Genomic DNA, 14,527 nt, shown 5'->3' with positions numbered 1-14,527 from the left:
AGAGGAGACGACTGAGGGGGGATATGATAGAGGTGTTTAAAATCATGAGAGGTCTAGAACGGGTAGATGTGAATCGGTTATTTACTCTTTCGGATAGTAGAAAGACTAGGGGGCACTCCATGAAGTTAGCATGGGGCACATTTAAAACTAATCGGAGAAAGTTCTTTTTTACTCAACGCACAATTAAACTCTGGAATTTGTTGCCAGAGGATGTGGTTAGTGCAGTTAGTGTAGCTGTGTTTAAAAAAGGATTGGATAAGTTCTTGGAGGAGAAGTCCATTACCTGCTATTAAGTTCACTTAGAGAATAGCCACTGCCATTAGCAATGGTTACATGGAATAGACTTAGTTTTTGGGTAATTGCCAGGTTCTTATGGCCTGGATTGGCCTCTGTTGGAAACAGGATGCTGGGCTTGATGGACCCTTGGTCTGATCCAGTATGGCATGTTCTTATGTTCTTATAATCAGGTGGAGTTCGCTCATCTGAAGTTGGGCAATAGGTTGTACACATTACCTCCTGCAGACCTGCACACCAATGGGTTAGTTTCTATATTTGCATAATATGGTTAGTACTATTCTCTTATCTCACATATGCCAATAATACTGCATTCTTGTAAGCTGAGCCCAGAAGATAGGAGCAAAATTTAATGTGAGGTTTGACATATTTCAATATCCTAACAGCCTTGGCTATTTCCAGATGTCTGAGCAGTTCCATCTTCTTGTGCTGCGATTACCTTTCTGCTTCTTCATGACCTCCACCTGTTCTGTCTCCTCAGAGAACCCCTTATAGCATCCTTACACTAGTGCAGAGCTAACGTATGAGCTCCTTGCACAGAAGCTGGAATCAGAAGAGTAAATCCTGCCTCCTGTTCCTCTGTGCCAGCTTTAGTTGTAGAGAAAGGAGAGACAGACTCCAGCTGGTCTACTTTAACCTATAAAAGATTCATCTTCCAGCACAGAGCAGCATCTCGTGCCGGGCCTGCAGCAGAGGTGTCTCTCACTGGGCCCTGGGGAGCCACAGCAGCTCCTGTTGGACTTGGCATGAGATCAGAAGCCAGACTGTATATTATATGTGCCCAAGGGACCTGGCACCTGGGATTATTCCAGCCCTGATAAAGTGGCAGCAGCCATCCTGCAGGGTGTGTATGGGTGAGAGATGATAGAAAAGGCAGACTTACCCCGTGACACGAGGATGCCGTGAATCTCCTTGATGACCTTCTTGTACAGCTCCTTCTGCCATTCTCCCAGAATGTCCCACTCCACTTCCCAGAAATAAGCAGCGACGTCCCTGAACGTGACTGATGCCTGGAACAGCAAACAGGACACCCTCAGGTATTTTAAAAAGCCATTTATGTGCATAAAGTGCCCTTACAGGTGAGGATCCTACGGGCAATGCAATGGCATATATAGCAGCAATTTTTAAAAGCCACCTGCCAAGTACATTTACAGGTGGAAAACCCTATATTAAGTGTATAAATGGTTTTTAACATCCGGCCCTTAAATATTCCTTGTGTTGCACAGCCTGCCTGACCCCCAGACAAACACTGGAAATCAATTTATAATCTCACGCTCCTCGCGGCCATCACAAGCTGACACGGACTCAAAGTCTCCATCTGCATCTTAGAAACAGGGACAGAATGGAAATCCTGCAGGGGTCAGCAACTCAGCGAGACTTGATAACCCCCCTCACCCCAGGCGTTATCACGGGGTAAAGAGCCTAAGAGCCAGGCCAGACTCCACGCTGACCATGGGAAAGCCATATAGCAACACTGACTCCGCAGGGTGAAACAACTACGCCCCTCTCTACAGCCAGGCGACCTCAAACCGGACCTGCAGGCAGCGGCACTCATACACCCAGACTACTGCATGGCCCTCTGCAGTGCCCTTCCTAAAAAGATAAACTGCAGTCAGTCCAAAACGGGGCCCGCCAGAACTATCACAGGAGGCAGGAAAGGGGAACAGGTCTTCAGCTCCCTAGGCATCAGATTCCAGCTTCTGAGCCTCTCCTTCAGGGTCAGCAGGAGAACGCTGACCCCCACGGACCTGAGAAGGTAAAAGAACAATCACCCACACAATAAATCCCCTCTCATGCCAAAAACAACTGCTCCTCACCCTAACACTCTCAGAGCACAAAAATAACCAGAACCTTCGCAGGAGCAGCACCAGAACCATGAAACCCAAATCCCACCCGCTACCTGCAAGGAATCGCTGGCTGCATCCATTTCTGACGCCAACCAAAAGCAAGAGAGTTCACGCAGCGAGCGAACACCCTGAGAGTGGTGCATCACCCCCATCAAACATAAACCCCACACGTGTCCACACACGCCAGGGCATACACACCAGCAATGCTCTAAATCAGACCTAACCGGTCCCCATGCTTGCTGGATGTACATAAATTACTGAATTAACTGACTGTAACTCTGACCCTGCACACAGAACACAAACCATTAGTGAATTAACTGAATACGTTGTTCTTTGTGAGTCCTAACCCCCATCTATCCCATGCACACCCTTAGCAACTCTCCCCAGTGCTTCCTAACCCCTACTATAACGCTCTGATCTGAGTGACCCACCTTGAAGGGCTCACCAGGCATGGAAGAGGGAGGAAAAGTCCCGAGTACAATTAAGGAGAAATGTGGACCAGAGAGAGGAGGGGATGATGGTGACAGAGGGGGGAAGGAATAGAGGTGTGGTGGGAGGGGCTGGCGCCTGAAAGTGGAGAGTGCAGGGATCAGAGCTGTGGAAGGGGGAAGAGAGAAACAGTGTGGGTGTGTGCAGGAGTGTGTGCACATGTGTGTGAGAGCATGTGCGTGTGTGAGAGCATGTGCATGTGTGAGAGCATGTGCGTGTGTGAGAGGGAGTTCATGTGTGTGCACGGGAGAGAGTCTGCACCCTCCCCCCCCACTAACCTCTGCTGATCTCAGCGGGATCAGAGCTCAAACCTGGAAAGATCCCTGCCCTGTGCTGGCAGGAGGGGAGGCTGGCAGAGCTGCACAGGGAAAAGGTTTCCTTACATGCACAAGAGGGCAGAGAAGGATTTCTTACCGGATCGGACCCCAGGGCACACATTGCCCTCCTCTTTTGCCTCTCAGTCCTGCAGGTGCTGGGAGGGATTCAGAGGGGGCAGGGCTGATTCCTGGGGGCTCAGATAAAGCCCCTGCTCTACCCCTCTGCAGGGATTTCCGGTCCTGGGGAGGCAGAAAGTTTCTGCTTTTACTCGGAGTCTTTCCTGCTCTCTGCAGGCAGAGAAAGAAAGCAGGAGCCGGAGCATGCGCAGAGCTCCCGGCAGAGGTCAGGCAGGAGGGAGGGGGGATGCTCACTCCTTAAGGTGGATCCGGGGAGAGAATCAGCTGCAGAGGGGGGAGTGGGAGACAGGAGCAGCAAGTCAGGGAACTGCTTTATTCCTTAAGGTGGATCCGGGGAGAGAATCAGCTGCAGAGGGGGGAGTGGGAGACAGGAGCAGCAAGTCAGGGAACTGCTTTATTCCTTAAGGTGGATCCGGGGAGAGAATCAGCTGCAGAGGGGGGAGTGGGAGACAGGAGCAGCAAGTCAGGGAACTGCTTTATTCCTTAAGGTGGATCCGGGGAGAGAATCAGCTGCAGAGGGGGGGAGTGGGAGACAGGAGCAGCAAGTCAGGGAACTGCTTTATTCCTTAAGGTGGATCCGGGGAGAGAATCAGCTGCAGAGGGGGGAGTGGGAGACAGGAGCAGCAAGTCAGGGAACTGCTTTATTCCTTAAGGTGGATCCGGGGAGAGAATCAGCTGCAGAGGGGGGAGTGGGAGACAGGAGCAGCAAGTCAGGGAACTGCTTTATTCCTTGTGTATCTATGAACCTGTGATTTTCTGCTTGGGAAATCCTTCTTCTCCCCACACTCAGCTCATGCCCACCACATTACTTCCCCTTCTCTCTCTCCCCCCTGGCATTTCTCCTGGCACCTTCAGATTGCAGGCCAGAGCCAATCTCATGCCCGGTCCACGTATGACTCTCCACTTCCTGCCTGCCCTCTGCAGATTTAGGATTTTGCCATTCCAGGCAGAGTTGGTGCTATCGCCCCCCACCCCGGAAGGTCAGACAAGACGGAGGAGATGGCCTGAGGCACAGCCTCATTTCCCTGCTGCAGATCAGTTTCTATTCTGCAACAAGAATTAGAAATATCTGACGCGCACTGACAAACCGTTCCAGGTTTTATTCTCCTCGCTGGCATCTGTATCATTTGTTTTGTTTTCATTGGGTGAGAGCAGGGGATCCTGTGTGTCAGCACAGGATCATGGGGATGGATAGGGGGGAGAGAACCAGAGACTGAGGAGAGGGAAGAGGACCAGGAATGTGGGCAGGAGAGAGAGAGAGGACAGAGAAGGCTAAGAGATGGGGGCAATTGAAGAAGGGTGAAAATGAGGAGGGAAATACTTGGACTGAGACTGGATGTCAGCACAAACTGACATCTGTCAGGGAAAGAGCTGTCTCGTTCGCGGGCCCAAGATTATGGAACACCAAGCCTCCTGAATTGAGACTACAAAAAGACCTGAAGCTGTTTAAGAAGGCGTTAAAAACATGGCTTTTTAACCAAGCATATTGTATAGACTCAAGCCAGTGATTTATATTTTTTGTTTCGATTTTATTTATTTTAAGTGTTTTGATTGATTTAAGTTTATGAATGAGTTAGTTTTGCTTTCATTAGTATTTTATTAAGTATTTAATTGTAACTCTTGTAGTTTATAAGCAAATTTTACTTAAATCATGTAGTTTGTATTTTGTAGTGCATGTTTTTTTTTAGTTTTTATACAATTGTAAACCGTTGTGAAGGTTCAAAAAACCAAACATCGGAATATAAAACTGACTAAATAAATAAAATAAATAGTACAGTACAAGTTCACATGAAAACCTGCATGTGGTGCTTGATAAGTGACTCAAACACAATGACAATAAAAAAAAAAAAAAAGTGATCTGTAGATGTAGCAGACGTTCTAAGCCATGAGATACCACAAGCTGACACTGGCTGACAGCCTAATAATAAATAGTACAGTACAAGCTAATGTACAGGAAAACCTGCATGCAGGACTTAATAGCTGGCTCACAATCACAATGACCATAAAACAAGTGATCTGTATATGTAGCAGAGGCTCTAAGCCATGAGATACCACAAGCTGACAGTGAAAGATATTTTAATTTGTATTGTAAATAATTCTTGTTTTCTTTCAATTATAAAGCCTAAAACACTAGTTGCATATTTTCATACACGTGATGGTTCTAGAGAGTTTGCCACTGCCAGTGGTTTGAAGTACATTTTTAGATTTTACTGTACACGCACTATGTTTTGACTTTTGTTTACAATGATTTTTATTGGTTATTGCATCTAGTTTTATGTTCACTTGAAAACCATTGACTATCAGCAAACCAAAACCCTACAAGGAGTTTTTAGGCGAATTATACTAAGCTCTGAAATGGAGAGGAGTATTGTTGCAGGCGTGGAACCTTGAGCCGAGGCGGACTAGATACAACCTGCTGGGAGGAGCCCTGCAGGTTTCCACCGTCCGCAGGCAGATTCAGATGAGGCCCAGACCCAACTGGAGCTTCGCCTCTACCAGCCTACGTGCCCCTCGGGTTCAGCCTTCAGGTACTGGTCCGGGGGCTTCTGCTGGTGGAGAGATCTGTTGGCATTACGGGATCAGAACAGGAGAAGGCTTGGCGTATTTGGGGGCAAGCTACGGTCGGAGGCCTCACCTGGAGTACTGTGTTCAGTTCTGGAGCCTGTATCTCAAAAAGGGACAGAGACAGGATGGAGGCGATCCAGAGAAAGGCAGCCAAAATGGTGTGGGGTTGTTTTGGGTTCATATTCTGTCTGGTAGTACTGGGTGAGAAAATCTTTAATCAGAAGTTCCCTTATAGTTCACTCTCTCTCCCCAGCGCCCCATGTCAAATTAGTGTAACACATCATTACCTCTTAGAGATCATGTATTAGGGTGAGAAAGATAATTATTTATTAAGACAGAGCAACTCAGTAAATCAGACAAAGTATTCAGTAAAAATATATGCTTATTTATTACATATAAGGCAATTGATCAAGTCTTCTCTTAGAAGGATACAGAATAAGAAAAGATGGATATATCACCTATAGGTTAGATGCTGTGTCCTGAGAGGACTGCTATCTGATGATAGATTAGATGAGCAGTCCCAAGTTTAGAATTCACAACATATTTATACCTTTTGTTTACAAAAAAGGAATTATAAAATAAATACAGGTATTTGGAAAACAGTGCACATAACATCAAAGAATTAAAAAAAATCAGATACACAGATAAAGAGCACATAATGTCTATTTCTTAGGACTGTAAAAACAAAGTACAGACAGAGACACATAAAAGTCTACCTGATATCATATATTTATATCTAATGCCTTATAACATCTGTTCTACCTGCTTAGCTAGATTGGAGTTAAATGAGCTATATTTTAATTCACCTAGCATGAAGCATTGGCCTTCAATCTATAAAAGGATCACAACATTTAGTGGCTGACATAAAACTGAAATTCCCCTGCTTTCTGGGACATTCACCAAGTTTCCCAGAGAGATAACGTGTTGGGAAGGTAGTGTCTCGGCAGCGTCTCGTTAAGAAATTGCATTACCTGGGGACTAATCATTTTTATGTGCCCGGGTGCAATACCAAGGACAGAGTAGTCTGATTGCAGTCCTGTTCCCTGAGAACTACCTGATTGCTTTTCTTTATGCCGAGCTGAATTTGCAGGCAGGAGCATTCGCTTTTTAACAGGACATGAGGGACTTGATTTTGAACGTAGGGCCCCCATGGGTATTGATTGGGGGATATATTAGCTTCCACGAGACATGATCAGTATTGGAAGACCTATGAGAAGAGGCTGAAGGATCTGAATATGTATAGCCTGGAAGAGAGGAGGTGCAGGGGAGATAGGATACAGACCTACAGATACCTGAAAGGTTTTAAAGATGCACGAACTTCGAACCTTTTCCATTGGAAGGAAATCAGAACTAGGGGTCATGACATGAAACTTAGGGAGGGAAGATTCAGAACCAAAATCAGGAAATATTTTTTCACGGAGAGGGTGGTGGAGGCCTGGAATGCCCTTCCGGAAGAGGTGGTTTATGTATAAATGATTTTATTGGCTTCTATGCAACACAATACAAACTACAAATAAACAAAGGTCCGCAGTCAGTCAATCAGAAAGAGGGGTGTTGTGGTCTGATACACCCCCCCCCCCCCAATGTACAATGTAGTTCAACAAGTGCAGGCCCCCCCTCCCAGCATCCCCCCCTTTATATGTCTCCCCCCCCCTCCCCCTCTTTTCCATCGTGCAGGTAGCAAGCCTTCAGCATATCTGTTGCAGCCCAAGCAGTGGTTGCAGCCGGCGAACCCACTCATCGCTGGGAATCAAGTGAGACCCTCACACATTGAGTATGCGGCTTCTGGCTCGGTGGGGAAGAGCCTGTATGTATGAGTCCCAGATGGAGAGGAACCTCCCCGATGCACTGGTGAACTGTTGGTAACAGACTGTCTATAGTCATCATAGCATGAAATTGGTTTCTCCAAGTCCAAAAAGACAGGGGATCCTCACCTCGCCAGTCGGACAGTATTACCCGCTTCCCCACCCGACAAGCCTTGTGTGTCAGTAATCGAGTACCAGGATCTCGTATACGTGGTGGGGGGAATACAGCCAAAGAGAAGCCACAGTGGGGCTACTGGAATTGATATGTGTAAAATTGTGGCCAAGTATCCCGCCACCCGTTTCCAAAACAATTTAACAGCCGGGTATGACCAAAAGGCATGTGTCAGCATGCCCACCACCGTTTCACATCGCTGGCATTGCGCAGTGGGGGCGATAGTCAGTTGGTAAGCTATCTGTGCAGAGATGTACGCTCTCCCCCAAAACTTGAACTGCAGCTCACGGTAGTACATGTTATACGAGATCCTGGCCACTTTGGTATAACAGGCCCGAATGATCGAGGGTGTAACCACGATGTCCCCATCGCTAGTCCAACGATCAGCCAGTACCGCAGGAATATCCACCCGTCCCTTCTGTCGCAATCCTTTATAATAAGTAGGCAGCGAGGGGGGCTCCTGTTTTTCCAACGTTAATAAGGAGTCTAGGGCTTGAAAGACGGAGGAGCGTAGAAAGGCCGCAAGGTAGAGAGCGAATGTAATGTACAATTTGTAAATAGGGGAAAGTATGTCCCAAACCCAGGCCATAATATTCGCAGAGTTCAGAGAACGATAGCAGCCTCCCCTCCCGTGTAAATACCTTTGATAAGCCATTCCCCAAATGCTGATGATTGGGAACCCGGAGAAAAATCCTCATTGCCAATCACAGGTAGTAAGCATGCGCTGACTCGAGGCACTCGCAGGTGCTTGGTAAATAGGACCCAAGCTTGCCGAATCGGCTTCACAATAACAGACTGAGTTAAAAGAGTTGGAAGCCATCTGGAGAACATATTTAACATCCAGCGGGGCCGTTAAAGCACTACCCGCCATAAGATTAGAATGGGAAGAAGTGCCCTTTAACCAATCCCTGGCCACCCGTAAGTTACTGGCCAAGTTATACAGTGCCAAATTTGGCACTCCCAAACCGCCCATCCCCCACTGCTCCTGTAACCAGGAGAGGGGGAGGCGAGCCCTCCCACCCCTCCACAGAAATTTCCGGAGGGAGCGGTTTATCACATTCAGGTCCGTGGCCTTAAGGTGGAGGGGCAAGTTTTGAAAAAGATATAGCCATTTAGGGCAGCAGGACCATCTTAAAGAGATTAACTCGGCCACACAGGGATAAGGGCAGATTTTTCCAGGTAGATAGGGCCTCTACTGTATGGTGCAATAAAGGTGGGACGTTGACCTGATAGCTCAATTTGGGATCTTTAGACAACTGTATCCCCAAGCATCGAAGGAGGTCACCCACCCATTGAAGAGCAAAGGTTTCGGACCATTGTTCCTTAGGGTCTCAGGGTGCGCCAGCACCGAGGACTTGTCCACCTTCAGCCGAAGGCCAGAAAACACCCTAAAGGTCTCGAGCAACGTAAGAAGAGGGGGGAGCAAAGCCTGGGGATCAGTAAGGAAAACGAGAAGGTCATCGGCGAAGGCAGCATACTTAAAAATTTCAGATTGAAAGCGTATGCCCTTAAACATGCGGTGCACCTGGAGAACTAGCAAGAGGGGCTCCAATTGTAAAAGAAACAGCAAGGGGGAGAGGGGACAGCCCTGTCTTGTACCCCTCCCAGTGTCCAGTGGTTGAGATTGCTACCGATTAGCCAGAAGTATTGCCTTGGGTCGTTGTACAAGAGGTGGATTGCTCGATAAAAAAAACCCTCAAAGCCCATCTGTTGCAAAATGTAGAACAAATAGTTCCATTCCACCCGGTCAAATGCTTTTTCTGCATCAAAGCTGAGAGCCAGATACGGGTTTGCATATGGTGACACATTTCCATGGCTACTAATACTCACGAATATTAGAGAAGGCCATACCGCTTCCCTATAAACCCACTTGACTACTCCCTATCAAGGAGGGGAGAAAGGCCGCCAGATGGTCAGCCATAATTTTGGCCAACAGTTTTTGATTGAGGTTGAGCAGGGAGATCAGGCAATAAGAAGCAGGGGAAGAAAGGTCTTTACCGGCCTTTGGATGAGAGTTATGTGGGCCTGATTCATATTTGGTGGGTAGCTACCCACCTAAATTAATTGAGTGAATACCAACGACAGTGGAGCGGCTATTTTGTCCATGAGGCATATATAAAATTTGGCTGAAAACCCGTCGGGTCCAGGGGCCTTAAGTCATTTAGACTGATGAATGGCTGATTTGATTTCGGCAGTAGTTATGGGAGAATTGAGCGCCTCCTTTTGAGGCCCAATAAGGCGGGGAAGGTTGATGGTAGCACAAAATTGAGCACAGGCTTCCTCAAGACCATCCCTCAGGTGGGTATAATTTCATATAATAATCACGAAATAGCCGCAAGATAGTCTGTGTGTTGGTTTCCACCTGCCCAGTATGATTCCATAGGCTGGAGACATACCGGTTACCATGAGAGGATCTAATCAAATGGGACATGAATTTGCCTGCTTTATTGCTGTATTGATACAGCTTGAACTGATAACAGAGCAAACCTTTCTTGGCCCGCTGATGGAGGAGGGTGCTAGGTGCACACTGCACCTAGATATATCTGCTGTGAGCCCTGGGCGTGTTGGACTGAAGCAGGTGGCCCTTAGTTTACGCAGTTCTGCACTAAGTGACAGGATTCGCTGATTTAAAACCTTCTTAGCACCTGCCAATTAGGCAATTATATCCCCCCTAAGAAGCGCCTTAGCTGTATACCAAAAAAAGTATGGGTTGGTCATGATGCTCTTGATTTAGAGTTTCCCACCAAGTACTGCTGGAAAGAGCTAAGTAATAAGGGAACTTCCAGATCCGAGCTGCAGGAAGAGTTTCATCAATCCACACAGGACAGCGATCCGAAATTATTATATCTCCAATACTTGAGAAAACGCGTGGCTACTTACAAGGAAGTAGTCGAGCCGGGAGGAAGTGGTGTGGGTAAACTCCTTCTCCCCGGATGTATTTTCTAATAAAGTTGGGCCTTTCCCCGTCTCTGCCTCAGCGAGGCGGTTTTGGGAGGAATCCATCTGCGGGTCCCGAATAGCAGTGAAGTCTTCTCCAAGGATCACTATCTCGGCAATATAGGGAAGTAAATACCTGGTAAATTACCTGGAAAAATCTGGGATGATATTGATTGGGGGCGTACACATTGCACAGCACCAGTGTTTTATTATATAACTCGTCACCAATATAAGAAATCAGCCTTCTGGGTCCTTAATTTCTTTCAAAATCTTAATGGGAAGACGTTTATTAAACAAAATGGCCACTCCAGCCGACCAAGTAGTGGCTGACGCAAACCGCCCCTCCCCCAACCCATGTCTTACTCAGTTTCACATGTTCAGAGTCAGAAAGGTGCGTCTCTTGTAGGGAGGCAATATCCGCCGACTTCCTTTGGAGGGTACTCAGCGCCTTTGAACGTTTGATCGGGGTACGGATCCCGCGCACATTCCGGGAGACTATGCGCGTGTGAGGGGTAGAGATCCTTCCCCCTTAAATAATGGCTCTGCTGATAGAACCTGGAGGCTTGGGGAAAGGCCTTCCCAGCCGAGCCCCCGCCAGAGACATAAGTGTGAGTGCTTGCTTGGGGTGCATCACCTATTATGAAGAGTGAAACTTATCACACCTGCACTTTTCCCCTTCTACCCCCTCCCCTGTTCCATCTGTCCCCTGGTCCTTTCCCTCCCCTTGCCCAACCCCTAACCCCCTTTCTTCCCACAACACAAAGTACCTTCACTTCTCCCCACCCTTCCACCCTCCACCCCACAGACAGATTCATCTTAGCGCCGGCCCTGCCACAACCTGAAGTGCAATGGAAATCTCCCAACTTAGACTGGGGAAAGCAGTAATAAACAGCGGAACTGGACTTAAAACTATCAGGAACTTCTAAATGAAAAGGATTAAGACATCTTACACTACAGCTCTTAGGATGGCTTTCCCCCACAAAAACCCAACCCAGTCCCCTCAGGAGTGAGCCCAAGTAAACAAAAAAAACACAATGATTCTCAGTCCCTCAAACAGTCCCTCCCGAAGGGGGGATAACCAGTCCCTCCTCAGCTGCTGATCCAAGGTGCGGGGATGATGTCAAAGGCCCCAAAAGCACTCGCAGTCATTTAGACAAGAGCTGAACCCTCGCTCTGCGCCAGACTGGAAGGTGGCACCCCAAACCCTACACAGGAAGGAATAAATGGGAATAGGCCTCCGAACAAGTAGTATCCCAACAAGGGTACCGGCCTAGTACTCCACTCTGCCTCAAGGGCTGCATCATGGCCCAGTCCCCCTCTCCAAAAACAGCAGCAGAGAGAAGGAAAACCCGTGTCCAGAGTGCATAGGCAGCTCGGATGAGAAATCTCTGCCGCAAAGCGCCACCGCCGGCCTCGCGATGAACTCAAAGTGGTGATGAAAAGAAGAAAAAAAAACTTCCAGTGGGCCCGATAGTCCAGAAGCAATTCCTAAGGGGAAAAAAAAGGATGCTTCTGCTGACACGGACGCGACTTCACATTCCAGATCCGAAGGAGAGTAGCGGGAACCCAAAAAAACACTCCCAGTCCTAAGAAGAAAAGTAGGTCAGGCTCAACTGGCTGAGAGAGGGCGCGCGAAGTAGAATGGCCTTCAACATCTCCCGCGGTGCCCCTCCGCCCCTTTGTCGGCCATGTCCATGGCCCTCGGCGCTATGGTCAGTAGTCTGAGGGGGAAAGGGACAGGTAGCGGCGAGAAAGCAAAAAGGTTCATTGCCGGACTCAACGACGACTCCCTGGCGTTTAGCCTTGGTCGTGCCACTCAGAACAGCTCGATTTCAGGTTGGCTTACCAGATGAAATAGCACACTGCTTCTGCACATAAGCGCGCGCTTCCTCCGCCGTCTCTAGCTATTTAGTGCCTGCATCCGTGGTCACTCTTAGGCGAGCTGGAAATATCGCGGCAGCTTTTACGCCCATGCCGATGAGTTGTGAGCAGTGAGGAGCCATCGCCTTGCGCACAGCCGAGACACCAGCCGAAAAGTCTTGAAAAACTAGCACGCGCCGATTCTCATGCTTAAGCTGGTGACCCGCCCGGATCGTTCGCAGAATCTCCATCTTGTGAGCGTAGTTGAGCAATTTTACCATTACAGCTCGGGGCCGAGTCTGATTCTTCCTTCCAGCCAAGCGGTGCGCCCTCTCAATTCTCAGGGGCCCTAAAGGCGTCAGCAAGGCCGAGTTCGTCCCGGAGCCATGATTCCAAAAAGGTGGATAGATCTTGCTCTCTGATGCTTTCAGGCAATCCGATGAAACGGAGATTGGATCTTCGGGAGCGATTTTCAAGATCCTCTATGCGGGTTGCGTGTGTGGTAAGCAAAGCCTTGAGAGCTGTGATTTTCCGCTTGGGCGTAAAGTAGGCCATCTTGCGTATCCAATATCCGTTGTTCCGCCTCAGTGAACCGAGTTTCATACCCGTTCAGAGTTGACGAAAGCTCAATAGTTTTTCCGCAACTGCTATCAATTCCGGCCCAATGCTTCACTAATGGCCATCTTAATGTTAGCAAATGTCCGTCGGGGCATGCATCTGTCCAGGCAGTTCCATCGCGGGAGGGGAGGGCGGGTCTGGGCCGCGGTTTTTTGTCTCGCTCTTTTTCTCTCTTTCTTTTCGCACCACTTGAGTCGGAATCGGTCTCAAAATAAGGTAGTTAGTTATAAAAAGAAAGAAATTAGCCGGCGAATTCTGTCTCTCAGTGATAAAAGTCGTGGATGGGGTTAGATGTCGGGGGGTAGGCGCAGAGAGGGAAACCTACATCTGTTCCCCTCACTGCCTCACGTGATCTCTTTTGGAGGAGGTGGTGAAAGCAAAAACAGTGAAAGATTTCATAGGGGCATGGGATAAACACTGAGAATCCCTAAAGGCTCGAGGATGGACGTGAGGAAAAGGGTACATGGGAGTAATTCTCTCGGTGCGGCAGTTACGAGCCTTAACCAATAAGCCTTGATGCTTTTCATGCAAATAAGATACAGGTCTCCACTTCATCAGCAGGGGAAAAGAGAAATGGGATTCAGACCACAAGCAACAAGGGCCCAGGCTTTTACATTCTGGGGAACTGATAAGCACGGGGGTAACCTGCACGGAGCAGCAGTTGTTACCCTTAACAGAAAGCATGGGGATTACTACCCTTAACCAATAAGTCTTCCTGCTTTTATCACAACTGCAACAATCGCTCTCTGCTTTGATAGTGAGGGGGGATTGGCAGGAAAGAGGAATTGGATTCAGAGACAATCAACATGATCCCTGACTGTTACAGTCTGCAGTACTGATGCACAGACATAAGGGAAAAAATACAGGACAAGTCCATAAGCAAAGCAGATCAGGCAGCACTGTCTGAATTTTCAAGAAGGCTCATCACCCTGTAAAAATGCTGCTAGCACTACTTTTTATGGTTATCCTAAGGCTTGGGATAACTGCAGGCAGTGCAGTTGCTACCCTTAAAATAAACTGGAGGCTAAGCTGCATGGCGCAGCAAATATTACCATAAGAAGCTTGCTGGGCAGACTGGATGGACCATTTGGTCCATTTCTACCGTCCTTACTGTGTGACTATGTATATTGTCACATTCAGAGCATTTATATGGTCTCTGTTTCACATGGCTCATTTCATGCTGTTGTATGGGGCAGTTTCTCTAAATCAGTTTATTTTGCAATGACCTCGACAGGAATCAACCTAATTCGTAGCCAGGTTAGGTTAGAAATGATCTGTATCTCAAATTTACGAATAATACCCTTGTTAGTACTAGCAATGTGCCAAAGAGAGCCTCCTTCTGAAGGTCATCATGTGTATGTTATGCACAGGCTTGTGGACCCTTGGCCGACGGGAGGATGGTGTACCTTTCGGAGGGTCCGTAGGGTCTCTCGTCGGGTGGCGAGGCAGAACGGAAGGCAGGACCAGCTGACCCCTGGCACAGGA

General features: G+C 48.0%; 1 protein-coding gene across 3 annotated transcripts in view; it reads right to left on the bottom strand.

Annotated features, from left to right (window-relative positions):
- The window catches only part of LOC115082308 (zinc finger protein 708-like), a 36,672-nt gene that overhangs the window by 9,396 nt on the left and 12,749 nt on the right, over positions 1-14,527 (bottom strand). For 2 of the 3 annotated variants that reach the window (XM_029586540.1, XM_029586541.1), the window contains exons 1-2: positions 3,045-3,266; positions 1,178-1,304 (exon numbers count right to left, since the gene is read on the bottom strand). The exons of the other annotated variant lie outside the window; for it this stretch is intronic. In XM_029586540.1, the coding sequence (XP_029442400.1) occupies positions 1,178-1,304; positions 3,045-3,068 (151 nt within the window). In that variant the 5' untranslated portion in view covers positions 3,069-3,266. Of the gene's footprint in view, positions 1-1,177; positions 1,305-3,044; positions 3,267-14,527 lie in introns of those variants that run through there. 3 annotated transcript variants of the gene reach the window in all.

This window comes from Rhinatrema bivittatum, unplaced genomic scaffold (genome assembly GCF_901001135.1).
Source record: "Rhinatrema bivittatum unplaced genomic scaffold, aRhiBiv1.1, whole genome shotgun sequence".
Classification (NCBI taxonomy): domain Eukaryota; kingdom Metazoa; phylum Chordata; class Amphibia; order Gymnophiona; family Rhinatrematidae; genus Rhinatrema; species Rhinatrema bivittatum.
Note: the sequence above shows the minus strand (reverse complement) of the source record. Positions and strands in the feature narration are given on the sequence as shown.